The sequence below is a fragment of the Hippoglossus hippoglossus genome, chromosome 1 (assembly GCF_009819705.1).
Source record: "Hippoglossus hippoglossus isolate fHipHip1 chromosome 1, fHipHip1.pri, whole genome shotgun sequence".
Classification (NCBI taxonomy): domain Eukaryota; kingdom Metazoa; phylum Chordata; class Actinopteri; order Pleuronectiformes; family Pleuronectidae; genus Hippoglossus; species Hippoglossus hippoglossus.
The window spans coordinates 291,471-316,765 of NC_047151.1; the positions used below are offsets into that span (position 1 = coordinate 291,471).

At 40.6% G+C, this 25,295-nt stretch overlaps 1 protein-coding gene and 2 long non-coding RNA genes across 3 annotated transcripts; 2 read left to right on the forward strand and 1 right to left on the reverse strand.

Moving 5' to 3' along the window:
* The first annotated feature begins 1,926 nt into the window (after positions 1–1,926).
* Positions 1,927–23,062, forward strand: LOC117776786. Its single transcript, XR_004616491.1, has 3 exons — positions 1,927–1,937; positions 3,119–3,123; positions 22,963–23,062. It is a non-coding gene; the product is annotated as an uncharacterized LOC117776786 (long non-coding RNA).
* hpgd (15-hydroxyprostaglandin dehydrogenase) lies at positions 7,047–22,639 on the forward strand. The gene is made up of 7 exons (XM_034607942.1): positions 7,047–7,356; positions 8,202–8,325; positions 11,645–11,751; positions 12,958–13,054; positions 20,323–20,399; positions 20,483–20,646; positions 22,509–22,639. The coding sequence occupies exons 1-7, from the start codon at positions 7,264–7,266 to the stop codon at positions 22,630–22,632; spliced, it is 786 nt and encodes a 261-aa protein (XP_034463833.1). The 5' UTR covers positions 7,047–7,263; the 3' UTR covers positions 22,633–22,639.
* On the reverse strand, positions 15,741–25,055 carry LOC117776706. The gene is made up of 3 exons (XR_004616486.1): positions 24,944–25,055; positions 19,823–19,827; positions 15,741–15,753 (listed from the first exon to the last, which is right to left on the reverse strand). It is a non-coding gene; the product is annotated as an uncharacterized LOC117776706 (long non-coding RNA).
* Between the last annotated feature and the right edge of the window lie 240 nt (positions 25,056–25,295).

Genomic DNA, 25,295 nt, shown 5'->3' on the forward strand with positions numbered 1-25,295 from the left:
GTCAGCTGTTTTCCAGGGGATGTGTAAACTCCTGGGAATCGAAAAGACACGAACCACACCATTTCGCCCTCAGTCGGATGGACAAGTGGAGCGCTTTAATGCCACCCTACAGAAAATCCTGGCTACCACTGCTGAGAGATGTCACTGGGACTGGGATCTGATGATTCCGTATGCACTCATGGCTTATAGAGCAACCAAACATAGCTCCACAGGACTGACACCAAACATGATGCTCTTTGGAAGAGAAATCACTGAGCCAGTTGACCTGGTCGCTGGTTTGCCACCTGACAGTGACAATGTAAACACCCCACCACAGTATGTCATGCAACTCAGAGAACGGCTAGAGCTGTCTCACCAGCTGGCACGAGAAGCTCTGGGAAAATCTGCTGAATGTGCTAAAAGACAGTACGACAAAAACATCTGTCAAGTCCAACACAAAGTCGGAAATGCCGTCTGGCACCTGATTAAAGGCACCAAAAAGGTTAAAGACAGGGTGCGGAAGATTCTACCTTCCTATGAGGGCCCCTACTTCATCGTGGGCCTACTGGACGACTTGATCTACAGGATTAAAAAGAGCCAAGGCCAAAGTAGTCCACCATGACAAGCTGAAGCCCTATTACTCCAGGGCCCCGCTGGACAACAGCTGGGTTTTCACCGACACTGACACCTGGGCACCTGTAGAGGTGGTGCCCCCTCAGCCAGATCTCAACTCATCTGACACAGTCATCGGGCCCCTCAACCTGTGGGACACCCCATCAGACACAGAGGATCCTGCTGTGGAGGCCCTTCAGGGCCCCAGTTCTTCGTCACCTGCTACGCCGGACATCAGTCTGTTTCCTGACCCCCTTTCTCAGTCACAGCTGGATGAGGCTGGGACTCAGCATCCAGTTAGGGGAGCAGCCAGTGGCTCCCATCTGCCTATTACCTCTGCCCGGAGGTCCCAGCGGCCCAGAGGAGCACCGGACAGGTTTGGTGACTGGGTCAGTCACTGAACTGTGCAAAGCCTTTAACCTGAGTCAGGGTGTAGGTGGATCGCTGCCCTACTCAGAGAAGAAAAAAAAGAGTTCCTGAATTGTACAATTCCATGTTGTAACCAAAAGTGTTCAATGAAAGTCACCTCTTAATGTTTTGCACATTATTTATGGGCCTATGTTTTAGTTATTTATTGTTGTCAATGAGTCCTTTGACTGTTCTATTGTTTTGAATTTGATATACGATAGGTCGCTGTGGAGATTACAGTATGAGAGTAAACAACAGGAAAGAAGGTGGAATGTTTATTGTTGTTTGACAACGGTATTATTTTAGTCACTTTTCCAAGTTTAAGGTAACTGGATTGATTAATAGCATCACTATTTTCAGTATGTGTGTCAAGACATCTTTGTTGCATTTAAAAAAGGATCTATGCAGTATGCTTCATGGACATTATATGGACATTGCCTCCTGCTTTAAGCTGTTTCCACTGGGTAAAGATGCCTTCAAGGACTGTGGGAAATCAGAGGGTTGTTATGGGGAATGTTTTTGGTACCATTAATGTCTCATGCTTTCCCTTTATAATGTATACATGCTGGAGTGATGTTAAGGGATTAATTATCATCCAGGTGGGGGTAGTGTTGCAGGTATGGCCTGCCCCTTTAAGGAAAGGGCCCAGAGAGTGACGTAGTGCACCTGGGTATTGTGGGAAAGGGGGCAAAAAAAGTGTGTGTATAACGAGAAGTGAACGACCACCTAGAGGTGATGACAGTGTTGCTCCTGTATAGTCAAGAAATAAAGTGGCGGCGCTGAAACTAAAGAAACGTCTCCTCCTCCTTATTCACGGAGTGGTCCGGACGGCTGGTTACCGGCCAGGGACAGCGAGCCAAAATAACCAGTGAGCTCCCAACTATGGTTCGGAGCCGAGATACTGGCCAGAGAAGGTAACACAATTGTCAATGTTGTGTGTATAACCTAAGGTATAGTGGCGTTTCACTTGGGCTTATTTGAAGCAGGGATATTATTTTCTCACCTGAGATAAGGTAGAAGGAAAAATAGTTCACTCAGGAGAAAAATAGATAGTCTTTTGACCTAAAATTAGACACCAGACCGGTCTTATATAAACACAGGTCTAATATTAACTAAAAACTAGAACTAAACAAACCTAGGTAAAGATACAAACTGAAAAAAGCTCCACTCATTTTTTTACACTTCTTTATTGCCTTAAGGTATATGTATATATGGTTCACTAAGTGGTTTTGTATATTGTTCTGTTAATATGCTTAATATACATCTCTGGCTTGTTTTATGTTTTTACCCCATTTGTCTCATAGGGCTTTAACAAGGTGTGACATCATCTGCCCTTAAAGGGGACATAGCATGCAAATTCCACTTTGTTAGTGCTTCTACACGTTAATGTGGGTATCTGGCATGTCTACCAACCCAAAAACTCTGGGGAAAAAACACTTGCGCGTTTTGTTATGGTTCCTCTAAGTCAGAAACGTCATGCTTGAGCGACTCGATTGAGCTTCCTGGGTTTTGTGTCGTAACAAGGCACTGGAAGTCTCCCTACATGGTCTTGTGATTATGTGATTGGGAAAATTAAAACTCCAGGACAACAGAAGGGGAATACAAAGTATGGGATGCATATTTGATAATTTATATCATATAAAATATGTAATTTATATCGTTTAAAATCATGGGGGGAGAGGGGGGAGCTGGCTCATTCGCATTTAAAGGAACAGGCACTCAAAACAGGTCACTCTGTGGAGGGCTGTTTTATACAGGGTAAAAAGGGTGCTGTTTTAAATGATCCTTGTGGTATTTTGACCAAAGTATGTTACAGACATTTCATTGAGACCCCAAGGAACCATATCAACTTGTGGTAAAATGGGCATGCTATGTCCCCTTTAACCCTCAACAAGAGTAAGGAGAAACTACTAAAAAACCCTTTTAACAGGGTAAAAAGAATGTAGAAACCTCAGAGAGAGCCACATGTGAGGGATCCCGCTCCCTGGATGGACAGAAGTGCAATAGATGCCACATGTACATGTATGAGAACATCAGAAAGATAAGGGTATTTGCAGCATTGATTAGAATACAGTTTGTAGCATAATGGAAGGCAAATTATGTGATAGATTATTGTCAGTAATGGTATCTGAGTAGACATATTGTATATCAAGCAGTATGTAATCATAGTCCACAGTCAGCAGCCACCTCGATCAGGATCCACCATCACGATCGGATGCCACCATAGTCCACAATCATGATCCACTGCCGCCATCAGCTGCCACCTCCATCGTGGTCCACCATTATCAGATTCCAACACGATCCGCCATTTTGATCACGATGTCTGATTCACGTTCCACCATCATAATCCTTGATGTGGCCGCGGCCCTGGATCTGCGGACGATAAGGCATAGGGACTCTCCGGGGAAGAAGTCAAGTCAGTAACATGTATTGATGAGATATTAATTTCTTTGATGTGATAAGGAGGGAGAAGAGGAAGGAGAATCTGGGAAGAGAAGCTCCATGTGTCATGTGTCCCCCGACCTTCTGGGCCTATAGCAGCATAACTAAGAGCAGGTCTAAGACAAGCCTGGACCGGCTCTAACTATAAGCTTTATCGTAAAGGAAGGTTTTATGCCTACTCTTAAAAGTACAGATGGTGTCTGCCTCCCGAACTGAAACTGGGAAATGATTCTACAGGAGAGGAGCTTGATAGCTGAAAGCTCTGGCTCCTACTCTACTTTTAGAGACTTTAGGGACGACAAGTAAGCCTGAATTCTGGGAGCGCAGTGCTCTAGTGGGGTGATAAGGTACTATCAGCTCTTTAAGGTATAATGGTGCCATATTATTAAGGGCCTTGAAGGTGAGGAGAAGAATTTTAAATTGTATTCTAGATTTAACCGGAAGCCAGTGTAGTGAAGCTAATACATTAGAGCCTAGAACTGGTCCAATAGTGTTAATTGTGCTACGTGTTACAAGTGCTACATCAGCTTTAACAACGCCTCAGCAGGCCGCTGGAACACCACTCCAAGACTTGCAATGTGGTGTGCCCAGTCATTTGAATACTCCATAACATCATCAAGGTACACATTACAGTGGGGCACATCATGTTTCTCATGCCAAATGCCATCCAAGTAAACTGCATAAAATGGTCCGGTGTTACGAAGACTGAAATGTCAGATACTCTAGAAGTTAAAGAAACCTGCCAATATCCTTTAAGCAGATCTAGTTTGGTGATAAACACAGCAGGACCAATGCTGTAAAATACAGTCATCCATGCAAAGCAGCAGGAACAAGTCCATTTACTGCATTGTGAAGAAAAGAGGTGTACCATCAGATTTAAGAGCCAGTAAACACAGGGTGCTCCATGGACTGCGACTAGGTTTTCCTAAACCATTTCCTAGCAGATGGTTAGCCTCTTTCTTCATCTTCTCCCTTTTCTCTACAGGACAACTATAGGCATGCTGCTTAATTGGAACGGCACATCTCCAAACAGATTAGGGAAGGACTGGAACAAATTGAGCACATCAACTCACTGACTCTAAGGCAGGTACTACAGATGCAAGTCTAGACTGGACAGAAACTCAAAACAAACTAAAAGTTGGACAACCTACCACACTGCTGTACATCATAGGGCACTGCCAGACCATCATCAGTTGTGGTCTCCATACAAATCAAGGAAGCAGATATCTCGTTGGGGGCAGGAGTCTCCACAGTATTTCCCTGCTTCCCCTGGGCAACTTCTCTGGAAAGATAAGGTTTTAGCATGTTAATGTGACACAAACCGTGTTCTCCTTCGGCGCTCAGGTGTGCGGATGACATACTGGTGTCAGACACTTTTCTTTTCACCATAAAAGGACCTGAGAAACAGGCAATAAGAGCAGAACCAGGCATGGGCAACAGAATCAGCACTTTATCACGAAGCTTGAATTGTCGCTCAACAGCTGTCTTATCAAACCTTCTCTTCTTGCTGCTCTGGGAGGAAGAAAGAATCCCCCTGCCAACATGGACACACGCTGTAAGCGCTCCAGACAGTGAAACAAACTTCACCACGTCAGTCTTGGGCGAAGACCCAGAGAGCAACTTCTCCTTTAACACTTTTAACGGGCCACGCACTTCGTCACCAAACACAAGTTTAGAAGGACTAAACCCAAGGGATTCTTGCTTTGCATCAAGAGTGGCAAGAAGATCAAAATGGAATGACAAACTAACTGCTCATGCTACCAACAACAGCACACACGACTCGAGCAGAGGAGATCACCACATCCACTACACACACAGCTTGTACGCTGCCACCTGGCCCACTGGGGTGTCTGTCTGCTTCTCCCAGCCTCTTAACCACCATGGCCTCAACTGGTGATTGAGCCCAGCTGCGTACACTCACACATTGCAGCTGTTAGGCAGGGAAAAGAGTGGCACCTGAATGGACACTGGGGAGAGAGCAGAGAGAAGACACAACACGGCATGTAACAGACCATGTGACACATTTTCCATCTAAAACCATTATTCTGCTCCTCTGTCAGCTGACATCCATTCCCATGCTGAAACCCTAAATGCATATCAGACCATATTCATGAAAAATCAAACACACAGTAACAGAGCGGCCTGCCTTATGTTAAAAATTGCAATTTCATTGTAAACCCATCCACAGCCTTTATAAGATCTGGAGCTCTGTACAGATCACTGTAGCTCACAGCACTCTGAGCTAACAAGCAGGCTTATCACTGAGATAATGATAATTTTCCAGTCATTACTTTTGCATTTTTTTAGGCACAAAAGAAACCCTTTTCATGTTGATCTCCTCACACGCTCTCAGTTAGTTTGGGTCATTCTTTGCCCCGTGTCTGATCTCATGGATGACGTCACTCTGAAACTGTCATCTTGATAATGCTTAGAACATTTCCAACATAAACATAGCATTAGAGAGAGATAGGAAAGTCATAAAGACAGCAAAAAGACAATATCTAACCAACGTTTGCTACAAGCTCATCTTTTCAACCATAAGTGAGTTTGATTTGAAATGCACTTACTGCTGGACAAGCTGCTACACAATGTACTTGAATATGTACAGTAAAATCTATTTTATACACACATGATTGCAGGTCTATTTGAGAGAGAGAGGCACAGACATGGAATGAGACTGAGTGTAATGCCATGTGGAAAGATAATCTTGTGTCTGGCTATTCTGGTATCTATGTATTCTGTAGTATGTTTTGAAGGGGAGAGGCTAAAACCATTTACATCCAGGATGTGAGGAGTCTAGAATGATTTTTCCTGTCTCTTCCCCGAGTTACAGCATGTACAAGCACAGGGGAGTGAGATCCGATTATCTCCTCCACAGTTCTTATTGTTGCATTTGCCTCCTGTACTTTGGTTTGGTTCAAAAGCTGAGGCTTACCTGGAACAGGACGTCCCTCTTCTGTGATGAAGAGGCCCCCACTCTACTTCAAGTCATGATGGGTGATAGTGCTGAGCATAGCCAGGTCATCCTTGAAGGAAGGAAGTAAGATAAGGAGGAGGGGGGAAGGAAGGGAGGAGGGAAGTGAAGAGTACAAAAAGTAGGTTTTCCTTTTTTTAAAATCTTTTCCCATGTTTATTCTGTATTCTTTTTTAGGAATCTCAAGGAGGAAAGATATGACCATGTTTAGTCACCAGTTAGCTGCTGTTGTTTCCATTTATTTCAGCACAGTGTCAAAATCAACATGCAGAGACCTGACGCCTAGTCAAATGTATCACTGAACATGTTGTGTAACAGCAGTCACACAGAAAACACATTAAAAGCTTACATTGCTGTGTTGAAGAGAAGAATGTGAGATTGACAACTTCTTATAAAGCTAGCATCCAAGTTCCTTTCTTCTCAGGTCAACACAGATAGATTTCAGAGATGAGGTGAAGGCAGGAGGGCAGGTACAACAATCTTGATAAAACCTGTAATTATTATCCCACAGTTTACTTAACCTTTGATTACCTCTCTCTCTCTCTCTCTCTCTCTCTCTCTCTCTCTCTCTCTCTCTCTCTCTCTCTCTCTGGGAGGGAAGAGGGAGGGAAATCAGCCCAGTTAAGAGAATGAAAACACAGTGAGGGGTGAGAAAGTCTGATTGTGTTACATAGAGCAGATAGGTACATAAACACACATAGGAGGACTGAGCAAGAAGACAGAGAGAGGGAAAGTCTGAGTAAGTGAGTGAGTGAGGCACAGAGAGAGAAAGCAGCAGGAGAGGTGAAGTGTGACAGAGAAGGAGAAAGACAAACTGTTAGGGGGTTTGCTGCTGCTGTGCTGGGATCATGTCTCTTCAGGGGAAGGTGGCTCTTGTGACAGGGGGGGCTCAGGGCATCGGCAGAGCCGTGGTCCAGTCACTGCTACACAGCTTAGCCAAGGTCAGTACCACAGCGTCCAAATTCCCTTACAACTCTCCATTTTAATCCTCTGACTTTATAAACATCTTCATTAAAATGCTAAGTTTAACGAATGGTGCTTTCACTTTACTGCCTGTTTGTTTAAACCATGTTCCACATTAAGAGCTCTGCTCAGCTCTTGAACAACATTACTGTTGCCTGTTTTAACTTTACTAAAAATATTTACAGTGTACTGGAGCTGTCTGCAGCTCAACTGACTGACTTTACAGCAGCACTGCTTCAGGCTATTTTGATGTGATTGTCTTTACTTTATTACATTTAATCATATTTCCTGTGTTTTATTTTTACTGCATCACCACATTTGTTCTAATAGTAATCCAGCAATGTCAGCTCGGCTGTTGACCTGCTTTTATGTTTTTTAAGGCCAGCACATATGCTGCTATCAAGAACTGAATCCATTGAGTTTTACTAATGTTTTAAAATGAGACCACGGAATTATTTTGAAATTATACAAACTATTATATAAGAAAAATGTATTTCAAAGGCAAAGCAAACAGGTTTTTAAGGGAGACAAATTAGCTTCTTACACAGGGTGTGAGCTTCATTCACACCCTGTGAAAGCCGGCTAATTGTGGCAAAGCACAAACATGACCATGTCATTATTCTTGGTTTTTGTTCCTCATGTGCTGTTCAAAACCACACTTGTCAAACCACAGCAGATGATATGAGTAAGCAGGGTTCTCTCCTCTGTGCTGTAGCACTACGTTCTGCAGAGATGAACACAATCGTTAGAACCTACACTCATTCAGCATGCCGCTGCAGGTGAATTAAAAAATGTGACTGACAAGCAGAGTTTTATCCTCCAGGTGACTGTGGTCGATCTGAACAAGACCTGTGGTGAAGAGTGCAAGACACATTTGGATGCAGAGTTTGGAGAGGGCAACTGCACCTTTATTCAGTGTGATGTGTCTGATGGAGATTCACTGAAAGGTAAGAGTGCCTATGGGACTTGAAAGAGAGATAAATGACAATGGTGCCTTTACATCACCTACCCCTTGTTGAGTGACACGACACATTCAGTTTGTTGATTTGTTGGCAGCTGCCCAGGCAGTTGTTATGACTCCTTAGGCAACCTGAAAAATATGACTGTGCACAAGAAGGCTGTACTAATCCCAATCCTTTTAAGCTTCCTCTTGATGAATGAAGCGAATTAAAACATCAAAAACACAGGTCTCTTTTTAGCAAGCATTTGAAGCTTTAACCTGGAGAGCCTCTTTGAGTTGACAGCCGCAGTTAGAGGGTGTGAAAAAGCAGCATACTCAGTCAAGCAGACTGAAAAGGATGATCTGTGACTTTTGTCAAAGCAGGAGGTTCTTACCATAACATTACCTTAACAGTCAAGCTAAAATTATACTTATACCACACAACGTGTACATAGATATATACAATGCTCCATGCTCTTCACTTTTGCCACTGCTGTTGTGTGTGTTTGTGTTTGTGTGTGGGTGTGTCTGGGTGAGAGAAGAAGAGAAGAAGCAGGGAACAGAGCGAGAGAGAGGAACAAGGTTTCATTGTCTGACATTGAAAAAGTCAATCCCTGCAGGCGAATGGCTGCGGAATGCTGTTTGGTGTTGCTCCTAACTTTGTGATAGCACTGCTGTTGATATGGACACAGTGTGTGTGTACATGCTAGCCTGCATGTCTGCGTGTTTGTGTGTGTGTGTGTGTCTCAGGCAGGTGAGTGTGTTTGTTTCTAATTGGGGGTTGTCCAGGTGTGGAATGCGGTAGGTGATGACACATGCAGGTTTTACCACCTCAGGTTTCTCCCTGCAGCTGTTTATCCAGCCATGTCTGTCTGCCCACATGGGGAGATAAATAACGAGGTGAAGGCTCATTCTTTCAGAGCACAATGCGTATCCATTTTTGTGTCTGTGGCCGACATGTTTTAAGTCAGTTTAGCCGCATACACAAGGAAACAAAATATGTGTGCAGTGAAGGGATCTTGCCTCATTGTTAAGACAGCAATGGAAAAACTGACACATTCTTTTGTAAAGAATTTCAAGTTCTACGAAACATAAAAAACATTTGGACGAAGAGATCATGTTTTAGGTGGGATTCCGCCTAAATGAAACTAGAATTGTGTCTTGTCAACCAGTCAGGCTGGAGGTTACATCCACGTCAATCAGACTAATAACATATGTAGTGAGGACTTTAGAGGAAATATAGCCATGACAGTAGATGGTCCCTCAAATATGTATGGTGTTGCAAAGAAGCCACATATTTAAAACACACCCTACACCCTCCCCACAGTTTGAAAGTTTTAACATTAGTGACATTATTTCATTATATGTTGAAATATAAGGTATGGTCACAATCTTCAATCCTGGAGGTAAAAAAAATGACCAGATAGATGTTTTAACAGAACGTTGTGATATCACAGTGATTGAAAATTATTTTTTATCCTATTAGAGAGTTGTGAGACATTTTGTAAAAAAACTAGCATATGAAATATTGAGTTGTGGCCAAAAATGTATTTTGTCATGTCACAGTTATCTTGGTCTTTGACTGTTGACCTTTGACGACCACAATTTAATCATTCATCTTTGAGTCCAAGTGAATGTTTTTTTCAAACATGAAGACATTCCCTTCTTGCGTTTCTGAGATATTACCTAATAGGCCTTTGTCAGATAGGATGCATCTGACTTGTCACATTAAGCATGATGTGATTAGGCAAATAAATTAAAAGGATGAGGGGGGGGGGGGAGATAAGAGCAGACAGTGGACACTGTAACAGAATGGCTGAGGGTGTGTTCAAATACTCCATTTTGCTTATGAGGGTCCATAACTGAGTGAAATGACCCAGAAGTATTTTAGGGGCCCAATAATAGGAGGTGTTGAAATTCTCTAAATGACAAGGAAAGGAGCTTCTATGCTTTCTGTCTTCTCTCCTTTAGCATAGTAAACACTGGATCCTTTATGAAAGGAAAGGAGAAAATGCTGTACCACAATTCTTTGCAGCAGCAACATTTAAAGCAACGCAACCTTTTAAGTAGCAACTGGAGAGAATATAAAAAAACAACAGCTTTATTCTAGTGACAAAATCCAGACTTGATGTAAATCCTCCCATGATTGTCTGAGCCCCTGATTTCTTCTTTCTCACATCTGTCCAGGAGTCTGAACAACAAACATGTTAAACATACAATTCACAATATCATCATCAAAACTAAATGCACATATAAATATCATCATCACAACAAAATACAAATATAAAAGTCGTTTTGATCACCGATTGCAGAATGCATACAAAACAAAATTCTGTCCAATTATATAAGGTTTTCTCCACGAATATTCCTCATTTCATTATATTATTTAAACATTGCAGCTCCTCAGTTTTATTTTCATTTTCAATTAAATCTATATATAAACCATAACTGTAGGTGCACAGCCTACAGCACAGAGTACCATACAGTCTGTGTGTATCTTCTGTGAAGAAATAAAGACAAACAGCAACCAAAATAAACCAGAGCCTGTCTGGACAGACTAAAGAGATCAGTGAAAACATCATCTTTTATGCAAGCGTGAGTTGTTGGGAATCTCCACCCATCTCTTACTTAAGTAATTGGTTATTTTTCATTGTTGAACCTCCCACTTGAAATCTGATTGGTTCTTTTGGGTGTCAATATAACATTATGTTACTGAAACAAAGAATCGGCATAAGGTTACACTGCTTGGGTGAGTTTAGCAGGGTGGATTTTTGGTCCTCTAGCTGGAAAAAGGAAGGGGGTCACAGCGGGGGCGCGGCTTGCTCAGGGGATGCAGTAACTACCATTTGCAGTACATAGACTGCACTGAGGAGGCGCTTGGAATGGTAAAAAAAATCTGTAGGACGTTTCATACACAGAAAGGGCACACTGCAAGCAGCATAGTTCAAAGAGCCTTGGCAGTGAGTGCCCACCTCTGGGATTTCATGTACATACATCAGACACATCGACTTGCACACTGCCTCCAGTGTTGCCAAACAAATCTCACCAGAAGTAGCTATTGGCTCTCTGAAATGTAGCTAAAAGTTGCTAGATTATAATATAAAGGATGTGAAAGCATGATTATGCAAAAATAATTACAATATGTGCCTCTCCCTCTGCCCTTCTTTCCACAGTCAATCTTGATCAATTAATTGCATAACAGTGGAGAAATTCATCAGTTCTGGTCTGGAGTTTTCAGGAAATGGGCTAAAGCTGAAAATCCTGGTTTTCAGCTCTTATGATGTCAGTTTCTAAAGTTACTCACAAATGACTTTTATTTGTGCTAGATGCCTTCCAGAGAACTGTGGACCAGTTTGGTCGCCTGGACATCGTTATCAATAATGCTGGCATTAACAATGAAAAGAACTGGGAGAAGACCATACAAGTCAACTTGGTAAGATGGCAGTAAGACTTTATAAACCTGTAAAATCAATCTACATCAGATTCAAAAATGTGTACAGAGACAAAAAATTGACAGTGTAAACAAATGATATGAGTGGTAAAGTTTACACACAGACATGGAAGAATGGAGGTTTTGTGAACATCTGTGTACATATGTAAATATAAAACCCTTTGCCTAAAGTTCCCTCACTGTGCTTGACACTCAAGTTACATGTGTAAATTCAAACCCAAGGTACATTTGACTGAATCCACTTCTGTGATTATTGTACGCTGGTTTGAAATTTTGTGAAACTTTCGTAGACACTGCAGAATGCCACCATATCACATGATATTAGAACCTTGCTGAAGCAGGACAGCTGCAGTTTTCTGAATCAGGTGCTGCAGTTTCCCTTCACCAATAAACCACTTCTAGAATTTTGTCCAAATTGGCTGGAGGCTTCACGACACATACAACATGTTCTCCGTTTTCATTAAAATAGCGAAATGGCGAAAAAGGTTGAAATAATGTCACAGTAGTTAAATGTTCTTCATTGTTCAGGTCTTGGTTGCTCAGCAACACAGTTATTTATCCTAACCAACTAATTAACCTTCATAATGGGCCAGGCTTCTCCTCCAAAATAGATGCAAAAAATTACAGCAACCACATAGTTTTGTTCTCACCTGCTATTCGCCTGCATTTAATTCACTTTTACCAGTGCCAGTACCCGTGAATTTACACACTAATAAAAATCATTATTGCGGGTTACCCGGCGTGACTATGACCTGTTTTTATGAGCCAATGAACACATCAATTTTCAAAATAATTTTGGGGGAGAAGTAGAATCGTGTTCTAGTTTAGTTTTTCTTTGTTTAAGTATATCACATACAATATATTACATAAATTACACCTGATCGCATTTAAGTGACCCAGTATTAAGGGGAGTCTTTACTTTCTGTCTTAGATAAAAATGGATCTCATGTTTTTTGGAATGATGTGCATAAGGAGTATACTCTCATAAAGGTTTAGTATGGAGGTTACAAAAGCACCTTGCTTCGCAGACAGTATTAGTATCACAGTTAGCAACAGATGTCCTGAGTTACAAACACAAGTATAAATACCTTAACCTTTCAGTTCACACATTGATCACTTTTAGTTTCACTTCCTGCTTAACATGCTGAATTTGCCTGCTGTGACCATTTTGTCTCTTTATCTTTGTAGACATCTGTTATAAAGGGAACCTACTTGGCACTGGAACACATGAGTAAAGAGTATGGCAACGAAGGAGGCACCATTATTAATGTATCCTCTATGGCAGGTAACAGACACACACACACATATACTAACACATGTGTATTCCCATGTTTACTGAACCATTAAAGACAATGATTTTTATTTTGAATGTGTTATCAACCTTCTTTGACACATATAACATTAGTCAAGCTGACGAGGTAAACATTGTTTGAACTAAAAGACAACATGGAAACCAAACAGTTTTCTTCGGATTGACTTATTTAAGTCATGTTAATACAGATAGATCTGAGTTGTATACAAATTTACAGAGATGCAAACTGTAAAGGCATTTCCTGTCTCAGTTTGGTTTGTAATGAAGGTGAGATCAGGTGAAGCAGCAAAGTATTGGATTGTTTGTGGTAGCATGGATCAAGAAAACCTACAGTGATGAAGAAAATATATAACTTTAAAAAAAAAAATGTATTTATATATTTTTTCTATGCAGGCACATTCTAAAAAAGATAAGGAAAAGTGTTTTCACAGCACATTGACAAATACTGACTTGCTGCCAGAACTTGATGGAATCATTATGTCAGTTAAACGGGCTGTGGAAGGAAAAGTTTGGCAGAATTTGATTTTGCTGGACTGAAAACAAACAGGTGTAATGTGGACCCTATAACTTTTGTTGGCTCTCACTGCTTTCTCTCTATGTCAGTTTATTTATGTTGTGTTTGGTAATAACAGCAACTATACCTCACATTTAACTGCCCAAGCTGTGGTCCAAAAGCACTACAATGATCTGTGGTGCTTTGAAATTGGCCTCAGTGCATATAAGTTGGAGAGGAGTGACGTGAGCAATGTACAGTAATAGTGTGCAGCTATGGATATATAATGTCACACACATATTCTCTCTCCCACACCCATGCATACACACACACCCATTTGCACATTCCAGTAATAGGATGGTCTCCATTGTTATTACAAGATATCATTATGAATGGTTCTGTTGAATTGTGAATAGTGTACTACTGCAGATTTCAGAGGAAGGCAATATGTAGGAGAAAAAAATGACTGTACATTAACCATGAGGACTAACCTTGTTGGAAGGTAGGACGGAAAATGTATTTTCACTTTCCTCTGACTCAGGATCCTGCTGCAGTGTAGTCATTTCACTGGTATCAAATTACAGAGTAAAGAATATGTCAGCCATTAGATGACAAAGAAGCAAACTGTTCACTGAAGCTGTTGGAAGTTTGTTAAATGTCCGATTACACCATTTTTTTAAATCCATGTTCATATTTAATAATTATAACACATTTGAATTTGCGAAATTAAAATGACAGTGTTGAGTATGACCTTTAGTATGAACTTTAGTGACACTTCAGTTCTAGACAAGGGTCAAAGACAAGGGTCAAATGTTACATTTTCTACTTTCCAAATGCTCTTTTGAAATCTGTTCATCTCTTTTTTGAGTTAATGTTATGTGTGAAGTGCATGACACAAAAATCAGCCACTCCAGGTTGGTGGATGTCCACTGTAAGTGAAAATACTGAATCATGGTGCACATATATGAATGTGTATGGAAAAGCTCCTGCTTCTTCAAAATCTTATTTTGCTCTTTTCAACGTACACCCTCACACACGCACACACACACACACACACACACACACACACACACACAACACAGATACACATTCTTTCCCCCAAACAATATGCTTGTAATATGTTTGCCCATGTTTGGACAAGTCTGTTTGTTATAGGAATGAAAAGCACACTCACACACACACACACACAGATTTTATCATGAGTGATATAAGTGAAAAACGATTACCATATGTCTGCTAACCAGAGGCTGAACTGTTCTAGATCTACAAGGTGATATGTCTGCCTGCAGAAATCAAGAACATCCACACACAGCACGGACTGTAACCAAACAACGCTTATCTTGGAATTCCATTAAAACATACAGCAGCAAAATTCTTCTCTTAAGTATGAAAACATGAAGTGCATCTAACAGAAAGCAGGGTCCTTTTCTTTTTAACTGTTGATGAACCACACAAAGGTCACCTGTAGTGCACGTTTATTTGTGTCGTGACGTATTGATAGTCTTACCACATTGCAATATTTCAATATATGTTCCATATTTCATAAAGATGAAAAATGTACTGCATCTCTACCCTAGACCTTGTTGCCTTTCGTGTGTAACTGATAGGTCACTCATGGGCTAATTATTGACTGCCTAAATTGCACAGCTGCACATTTGACATTAACATTTTCAAAAGCAAATCATTTAAACTTAAAGTGAAGGATGAAATAATGGTTATGTATTGGAGAAACAAAGTTTGTTGCAGAAGGCAGCACCTCCATTGTTATGGGAGCTAGGGCAGTGGAGCGGGTTGTCCACTAACAGAAGGGTTGGTGATTTAGACTGAACCCCAAAATGATCCTGACTGATAGACAAAATGCTTGATAAATAAGTACTGTATGAATGTGTGTGAATGTCAACTACACTGTAAAGCAGAAACAGGCGAGGACCCAAATGCAGACTTCCCAAAAGAAAAATACCAGTAAAGGGTCTATATTCTGTCTTTTCAAGTTCTGCCCACAGGTGATCAATTAGAATATGCTAGGCAAGATAACAAAATCACAGAAAATAAAGCATGGTCATACACTGACTGAAAACACACTAGGGATTGCTATGACACTGACAGGTAAACTGACAAGACAAACTATAAATAGATAAACCCTATAAAATGCAGTCCTGTTTGTCCTGCAAAAGCCCACCTGTTTACTCTGAAAAACACACTGGATACTATCCACTCAGCAACAAACCACAGAGGTCATAATGTGGTCCATCTGGTACCAAAATATAAGTCTAAACTGAAAAGTAGAAAACCAGAGAAGAAAGTAATTAGAGTTAAGTTATCTGACAGTATAGAAAAGCTTTAAGGATGTATAGTGTGGGAGGAGTTTCATCATGGCTCCTTGGTTGAAATATCAACTGTAATAACAGACCACATCGAGTTATGTGTGCAGTCAGTCGTACTAACCAAGGAAATAAAAATCTATCCAAACAACAAAATGTATAACTAAGGATGTCAAGCATACAAGCATACTTATATTATACCATTACTAACAGTGACTCCTCAATTAATTTGTCATTGCTGCTCCCTTCATCTCTATCAGAAAGTTTCTTATGTATAAATACTTTAAACATTGACACACTTTTCCATCATGTTTCTTGTTATCAATGTTGTAAATAATCTTATTTTGCTGACGTTCTTAGTAGCACATGGCATCTATTGAACTTCTGTCCATTCTGGATAGGGGATCCCTCACATGTGGCTCCCTCTGAGGTTTCTATGTTTTTTCCCCTGTTAAGAGAGTTTTTTGGTTGTTTTTCCTTACACTTGTTGAGGGTTAAATTTAAGGAAATAATTCCAATTACATTTAAACCCGTATTATCTGTCGATATAACCAACAAATTCTTTAAAAACCCCATCTTGTCGATAGCTCTGTAAAGTCATTACAATTAACATTAGACTCAATAGCGCCTCGAAAAAAGAAACGTGTAAAATATAGTAAATTAGCTCCGTGGTATAATTCCAACACAATGACAAGCGTCAAGAAAACTAGAAAGAAAGGGGCGCTCCAGCAACCATGTTGAAAATCACCTAGCCTGGAAAGATAGTGTTAAAGCATATACGAAGGCCCTCCACAAAGCAAGAGCTGCTTACCACTCCAAATTAATAGAAGAAAATAAAAACAACCCCAGGTTTCTCTTCAGCACTGTAGCCAGGCTGACAGAGAGTCACACCTCCACCGAACCCAGTATTCCTCGATCCCTGAATAGCAATATCTTTATGACCTTCTTTAATGATAACATTCTAACTATTAGAAATAAAATCAACCATCTCCTGCCCTCAGTTGGCACTAATACCCTTTCTCAGCTGATAATCTTACCAATTATTTAGACAGCTTCTCTCTGATCACCCTTGATCAGCTGACCAAAATAATCTCATGTTCTAACAACTTGTATCTTAGATCCCATTCCTACAAACTTACTCAAAGAAATTCTGCCCCTAATTGATAGTACGTTACTGAACACAATCAATCTGTCATTATCATCAGGATATGTACCACAGTCCTTTAAATTAGCTGTAATCAAACCCCTTCTCAAAAAATCCACCCTGGACCCAGAGGTTTTAGCCAATTACAGACCGATATCCAACCTCCCCTTCCTGTCTAAAATCCTTGAAAAAGTTGAAGCCAATCAGCTGTGTGAGTTTCTCCAGGAAAGTAATGTATATGAAGACTTTCAGTCGGGGTTTAGAGCCAATCACAGCACGGAGACAGCCTTGGAAAAAGTCACTAATGACCTTCTAATAGCTTCAGATCAGGGATTTGTGTCTGTCCTCGTTCTGTTAGATCTTAGTGCAGCATTCAACACCATTGACCATCAAATTTTATTACAGAGACTAGAACAGTTAATTAGCATTAAAGGAACCGCCCTAAACTGGTTTAAATCCTATTTTTCAGATCGATTCCAATTCGTGCAAATTAATTATGAATCATCTGTGTGCACCAAAGTTAACCACGGTGTTCCACAGGGCTCTGTGCTCGGCCCAATTTTATTCTCATTATATATGCTTCCACTAGGAAATATTATCAGGACACACTCGGTAAATTTCCACTGCTATGCGGATGACACCCAGTTATACTTGTCAATAAAACCTGAACAGTGTAATCAATTAACTAAACTCCAACCATGTCTCAAGGACATAAAAACCTGGATGACCCGCAATTTTCTCTTATTAAACTCAGATAAAACAGAGGTTCTAATACTTGGCCCTAAACACCTTAGAGATACATTATCTAATGATATAGCTGCGCTAGACGACATTGCCCTTGCTTCCAATGAAACAGTCAGGAACTTGGGAGTGATCTTCGATCCCGATTTGTCCTTTAATTCTCACCTAAAACTAATTTCTAGGACCGCCTTCTTTCACTTGTGTAATATCTAAAAAATCAGACATGTCCTTTCTCAAAAAGATGCAGAAAAACTAGTCCACGCCTTTGTTACATCCAGACTTGATTATTGTCATTCCTTATTATCAGGCTCCAGCAGTAAGTCATTAAAGACAGCAGCTTGTCCAAAATGCTGCAGCACGTGTCCTGACAAGAACCAAGAAAAGAGACCACATTTCTCCTGTACTTAGCTTCGCTACACTGGCTTCCGGTTAAATCTAGAATAGAATTTAAAATTCTCCTCCTCACCTTCAAGGCCCTTAATAATATGGCACCATTATACCTCAAAGAGCAGATAGTACCTTATCACCCCACTAGAGCACTGCGCTCCCAGAATTCAGGCTTACTTGCTCTTAGTTATGCTGCTATAGGTCTAGAATGTCCGGGGACACATGACACACGGAGCTTCTCATCCCAGCTTCTCCTTCCTCTTCTCCCTCCTTATCACATCAAAGAAATTAATATCTCATCAATACATGTTACTGACTTGACTTCTTCCCCGGAGTCCCTTTGCCTTATCGTCCGCAGATCCAGGGCCGCGGCTGCGGCCACATCGTGGATTATGATGGTGGCTCAGGTATCAGAGATCCTGATCGTAATGGTGGATCCTGTATCGTGCTGGCTGAACTTGATAATAATGGCGGATCCTGTATCTAGCTGGCTGATTGTGATAATAATGGCGGATCCTGTATTGTGTTGGCATCTGATAGTGGTGGTGGACCTCGATTGAGGTGGCAGCTGATGGTGGATCCTAATGGCGGCAGTGGACAATGATTGTGGACTATAGTGGCATGGTGGATCATGATCATGGTGGCTGCTGACCATGGACTATGATTACAACAAGACTGCTTGATATATAATATTTCTCCTCCGATACTCGACCATTACTGACAATATTCCATCAATTCATTGACCTTCCATTATGCTACAAAGTGTTTAGTCTAATCAATTCTGCAAATACCCTTATCTTTCTGATGTTCTCCTTTACATTTGGCATCTATTGCACTTCTGTCCGTCCTGGGAGAGGGATCCCTCACATGTGGCTCTCTCTGAGGTTTCTACGTTCTTTTTACCCTGTTAAAAGGTTTTTTTTTGTAGTTTTTACTTACTCTTGTTGAGGGTTAAGGGCAGAGGATGTCACACCTTGTTAAAGCCCTATGAGACAAATTGTGATTTGGGAATATGGGCTATACAAATACAATTTGATTGATTGATTGATTGATTAGTGACAAGCTCGTGAACATAGTGAAACACAGCTAAACAGCAAAAATAGTTCTGTCAGGGGTAGATGAAGACCAAAGCAGAGCTAAAAGTAAAGAATACAAGATGTGGAGTAGAGGCACAACTTCACTTGTTTCCAAAGTGCAGAGATGAGAGAAAACAACAGCAACAACACTTCCAGTATGTAGCTTCATAGTTGTGGGACTGTGGAAGAAAACCAGAATAACTGGAGAAAACCTGTGCAGACACAGAGACATGCAAACTGTGCTACCTACTGCACCCCTGTCTCTATATATTTATACATGTAGAGAATTCACTGGCATCCAGCAGTGATGGTGCAGAGTGAAACCAACCGAATACCCCTTTTCTTACCCCTCGTTCCAAGTGTGTAAGGGAAAATCCAGGGTGACCCCTTTACATCACATATAAATTGGAAAGACCCTCTATAGAGCCAGTGTTTGGTTTGTCTGTACTGGGTCACTGTAGAAATATTGCTGTGCAACATGAACTCTCTGGAAGAGGAGGACCCCTTCCTGATCATGTGATCTTTAAGAATACTGTTTGTCCATATACAGGATGAATAGTTTCTATACACAAACATGACAAAATCTGTTTTTGTCACTTTTTGTCACTGTGCATTAAGCTTTGAAACACATGTAAAATTAAAGACAAACTCTTAAATTCTCATTCATTTGTCCTGAAGGAACAGGGCCCACAAACTCAACACTTCAGAAAACAGGAACATTCACCATATATCAAACATTCACCATATATCAAATACCATTAAATACCCCATCCATGGCTTGACTGGAAACACTAATTTCAGATATATTTTACTTAAACATGTGACTGTAAAACCTGTAGATTTAGATGTTCTGGTGCAGCTGTGAGAAATATGAGCGGATCAGTGGTTGAAATGTAAGGCTGCTGTTCGGAAGCAGATGCAGTTGGATTATTTGACCAACTCTGATGGGTGCCTTGTTAAGGAATAACATCAGGAAAACTTGCGGTGGGCAAAAAACACTATATATCTGAAACAAAGTTGAATTATTTTAACTGAGTCTTAGTTCTTTTGCTGAGGTGTTTGTTTTCTTCTGTCCTCAGCCTTCCTCCATTCTCCTCATCAGCCTGTCTACACTGCTACCAAACATGGAGTCATCGGCTTTACAAGAGCTATGGCAGTAAGACACACACACACACACACACACACACACACACACACACACAGTAGCAGATCCTTAGCTCATTCCACATGTCCTTACAGGACGCATCCACTCAGGGTAACTACGGTGTTCGTATCAACGTCCTGTGTCCAGCTTTCGTCGACACACCTCTGCTGCACTCGGTGGAACATGAGGACAACATGGGCAAGTTTGTCAAGTTCAAGGATGATTTCAAACGCAGCATGCACAAGTTTGGAGTTTTACAGTGAGTCATTGACTAACACAACACTGTCTACTTTCCTTCTGTTTCTTAACTTTAATGCAGACTCAATATATTTTACAGGGACAACAGTGCTTTGAATTAATAGTGGGATTTTGTGTTGATGGTGGTGAGGTACAACAAGAAGCCTAATTTCTTTCACTGTGTGATACAGCTGTGCTGAATAAAAATCTTTAAAAAACAAAAAATCTCTAAAAAGTTGGGAAATTATTAGGCTCAGTTCACAACAGAAAAATGGTTGAACTCGGACCTTTTGGATTAAAAAAATCTTCACTTCGTCATTTAATTATATTAGACATTCGGGCCAAAAATGTGTTTTGTGATGTCACAGGGAGCTTTATCCATTGACCTTTTGATCCTTGACCACCAAAATCTAACAAATTCGGTTTTATTGGTGCAAGTAAAGATTTGAGCCAAATTTGTGTGAAATAGAGTGGGACAAGTAGACAGATTTTAAATATATTGTCTCCTACCACAGCTGTCACCGGAGCTGAGGATACTAAAAAATAGTAGCCAAGACATATGGTCTAATGAAAAAATTACTTTTATGCAATGTTGAGAGCCAAGAACCTTTGTTAAAAACATTTGTAGGCATACACATATAAAGCGAGCTTAATAACCTATAACTTTATGACATGAAATTATAATTTTGAAGTCTGTTGTATTCATGAACCAGATGAATCACTGTATGACTCAACAGCCATGTACTTGGGCAGATTGGTGATTTGACATTATCGCAGTTTAACATGTTAGCATGCAAACTTTTGCTAATTGATTCCAAAAACAAAATGAACAGTGTATTTAGTTCTGCTAGATATTTGGTAAAACAAAAGAACTGGACAAGTGCAACATGATCATATTTAATGCATTTCATCTAGAGGTACATGAACGTCACGTCATGGTAACTGACCCTCAAACTGTTTGGATAGTTCAGTCTGGACCAAAGTGATGAATTGCTACAACTATTATTCAGCTTGATTAATGCCTCACAGTAACTGGTCAAAAAAGCCTAAGGTGCATGTGCGTCAGCGAGAAGACATGTCAAGATCAATCTGATGTGTGCTAATAAACTACTCTTCCTACTTGGTTTTTGTTTTTTCTCCTTGTGTGTTTCTTTTTCTTCCTGCTATTGAACTACTTCTACTTTTTTGCAAACACAGTTACGTCAGAGCTCCTCTGCTACTTTCTGGCCTTTCTCTGTCTCTGTTGTCATTACATTCTTTTTACATAGTGCTCCAGAGTTCATTTGGCTGTTGAATGATTATTTATGATTAAGTAATTTGGAGCAGTTCTGAATGAGAATGAAAGAAGACAAATGTGTATTCTTGCACTACACATAACAGGAAAGCTTAGAAAATCTAATAAAACAAAGTATAATTGTATAATGTGTCAAAGGTCACTATTACTTTACTATGAGGGTTCAATACAGTTGATACTGAGCATTGATCAGATTATGTGACCAAACTGTGCTCTGTGCTTATTGCTCTTGGGAAACATTTAAAAGTTAAAACCGTGCAGCAGGAAGTATTTTACTGTCAGAGGAAATTGAGGCCAGATGACCTCCTGACACACACATCCATAGACCCTGTTCTGACCTGGCGTTAACGTCTGTCATCAGTGATCCATCATAAGTGTTCAGCTTTGAGTTTGTCAGTTTGCACAAAGCATGCAAAATCATCTCCATATGTGCCTCCATTCTCTATATGTAAATAAACACAATTTCTTTTAACAAAGATGCATTTCCCTTGGAAATACATTATTGTTCACTTTGTGTTGTGTGTGTGTGCGTGCGTGTGTGTGTATAATCTCAGCCTCATGTTCCTCTTCCTCTCTGTGCTTATGTGCAGGCCCTCACTGATAGCAGAGGGCATGATGAGGTTGATCATGGACTCCAGTCTGAATGGAGCAGTGATGAAGATCACCTGCTCCAAGGGAATCCACTTCCACACCTATGAACCCATGTCTGCTTGAGCTTGGACAAACTGGACTCCATGCTGCTGCTCAAGGAACAGTGCAGCGCTTTAATCTGTCTCACTATAACACACCGCAGACTGATTCAGGACAACATCTGGCTGCTGTTGGGGTTAACATCTGAACTGCATCTGACCGGCATTTGAATTTTGATCATCTAAAAACTGTTTTTAATAATTCCATAATTATCGTAATTAAAACTCATCCACCTCAGACATGACTTTACTGTAAGAGTTGTAGCTGATTTGATAGATTTTTAAAAAAAATATCCAGTGGTATAGTTTGATATGGGACTTATTCATTATATGTGTGTGTGTGTATGGTTACAAGTTGTTCTCATTTACACAATCAGGCAACCCAAAAAAGTATTTTCTTGTGGCCCACAAACATGACATGAATAATAAAATAATAATAAAATAATTTACAATCACTGTCTCTGTAAACTACATACAAATTGTCTGACATCAAAATCTGTTATGTCGTCAGCTATACTGGCATTTGAAATGAGCACAGAGAGAGTAGCTTTTTACTGCCTCACAGGCCCTGACCCCTAGTGGGCTGTCTGAATTAACATACCTCATACACACTGAGACACCAAACCAGCGTATTAAGATTTACACACTGAAGGCTGTTTTGCTAAAGTTTATAGTTACAGTTTTGATTGTGGGCCAAAATGGAGAGATAATAATGTAACCATCGTAATATAGATGTTCTCTAAATGCCAGGCATGCAATTCATTGCACACTTCACATATAAAAGCTGCCAAAGTAATAAAACCTCATATTCTACAAACATTGCCAGTACTGGGGCTAAAAATGATAAAGTTCACAGGGTGATGCCAAAGAAAAGCTAAGTAAATCATTTTCAAATGTGTGCTCACTTTCAGTGGGCTTTAATGGGCTCAGTATTATATACATATGCTTTTACGACTGTGATTTACCAAAAAGGTTGGTGCAAGTGGAACCTTTGGCAATGGCACCAGAGGAAAGCTTATTATTGTTCATCCTCTGAGGACCTTGTCCATCCATTTCATATTTCATGTTGATCTGGTCACAGTTTGGACTGATTTTTATGATGGATCTGAACTGTGCTGGTAGGACGTACGTATCATATACATACTTCCATTAGATATTTCCTTAAGATTCTACAAATTTTACATTAAACTTCATAAACTTTGAATTACATTATTACATTCTAGTTTGGACATTACCTTGATGATTCAGGGGTGAATTTGAATATACAGTATACTATGTTTTTATTACTAAAAATAGTAATTGCATTATTTATAAATCCTGTAATAAAAGATAAACTGTCGCTCATTTTGCTGCTGCTGTCCTCAGACCTGTTTTGAGTGCCTGTTCCTTTAAATGCTAATGAGCCAGCTCCCCCCTCTCCCCCCATGATTTTAAACGATATAAATTACATATTTTATATGATATAAATTATCAAATATGCATCCCATACTTTGTATTCCCCTTCTGTTGTCCTGGAGTTTTAATTTTCCCAATCACATAATTAAATGTCCCCCTCTGCCCATCCACTACAAGCACACAAGCAGACAGACAGAGAGAGAAAGAGAGGGGTGGGGGGGCTATGAAGACCATCATTTACCCCCGAACCCCGACATTCAACGGGTACAACAACAAGCGGAGAAAGCAGAATCGCGGGCTGACCTTATATATACAGTCTATGGGGCTGACCAGCGCGGAGAAATGCACGTCCCGTGTGAACAGCCAGGCGGCTGCGCGCTTGAGAACGCCGCTGCGCTGCCTCGCAGCGGCGCTTCCGCGTCCGGTGTAACCCGGCATAACGAGTGGGGGGGCTCGGTGTGTTTGTCCCACTGGTACAGTAGTGCTGAACACTGCGGAAGTCTTCCACACTGCTGGCTGTGTCGGCGCTGACACAAATTCCAGCTCACGCATGGGAGAGCGAGAGGTCGCGCCCGAGCAACCCGGGGGGGGGGGGGGGACGGGGCCAAGACCATGTAGGGAGACTTCCAGTGCCTTGTTACGACACAAAACCCAGGAAGCTCAATCGAGTCGCTCAAGCATGACGTTTCTGACTTAGAGGAACCATAACAAAACGCGCGAGTGTTTTTTCCCCAGAGTTTTTGGGTTGGTAGACATGCCAGATACCCACATTAACCTGTAGAAGCACTAACAAAGTGGAATTTGCATGCTATGTCCCCTTTAAATGGTCAGATTTCTTCCTTCTGAATTCAATGATGAGCTCTTTTGTCTTAGAGGCGTTCAATAGCAACTGTGTAACAACCCTAAAAGTGTTTTGTTACATTAGAATAAGCCCTATATACACTGCTCAAAAGAATTAAGGGAACACTTAAATCACACATCAGAACTTGATGAACGAATTATTCAAGTTTAAAATCTTTACAGATGTACATTGCATAATTTGTTGAGAACAAAGCGGGTTGTGCTCCCACAGCCATGTTGCTACAGTCGCCAAGAACGCACAAACCGGTTAGAGATGGCATTTCGCATTTGTATATTGATACAGCAGTATGAAATTAACAGACAAAGAACCACACCCCGAAGATGCTAACAGAAATTACACTGAATGGAGGATCATACATTAACAACAGAAAAAGCAAGGGAGTGTATGCTGACTATGCTGATATGTTCATGTTTTCAGGTATCTGTTAAAAT

Coding starts and splice junctions, on each gene's coding strand:
- hpgd (XM_034607942.1), top strand. CDS start 7,264: ATGTCTCTTCAGGGGAAGGTGGCTCTTGTGACAGGGGGGGCTCAGGGC. Junction 8,326..11,644: donor TGATGGAGATTCACTGAAAG/GTAAGAGTGCCT, acceptor TATTTGTGCTAG/ATGCCTTCCAGAGAACTGTG. Junction 13,055..20,322: donor TAATGTATCCTCTATGGCAG/GTAACAGACACA, acceptor TTCTGTCCTCAG/CCTTCCTCCATTCTCCTCAT.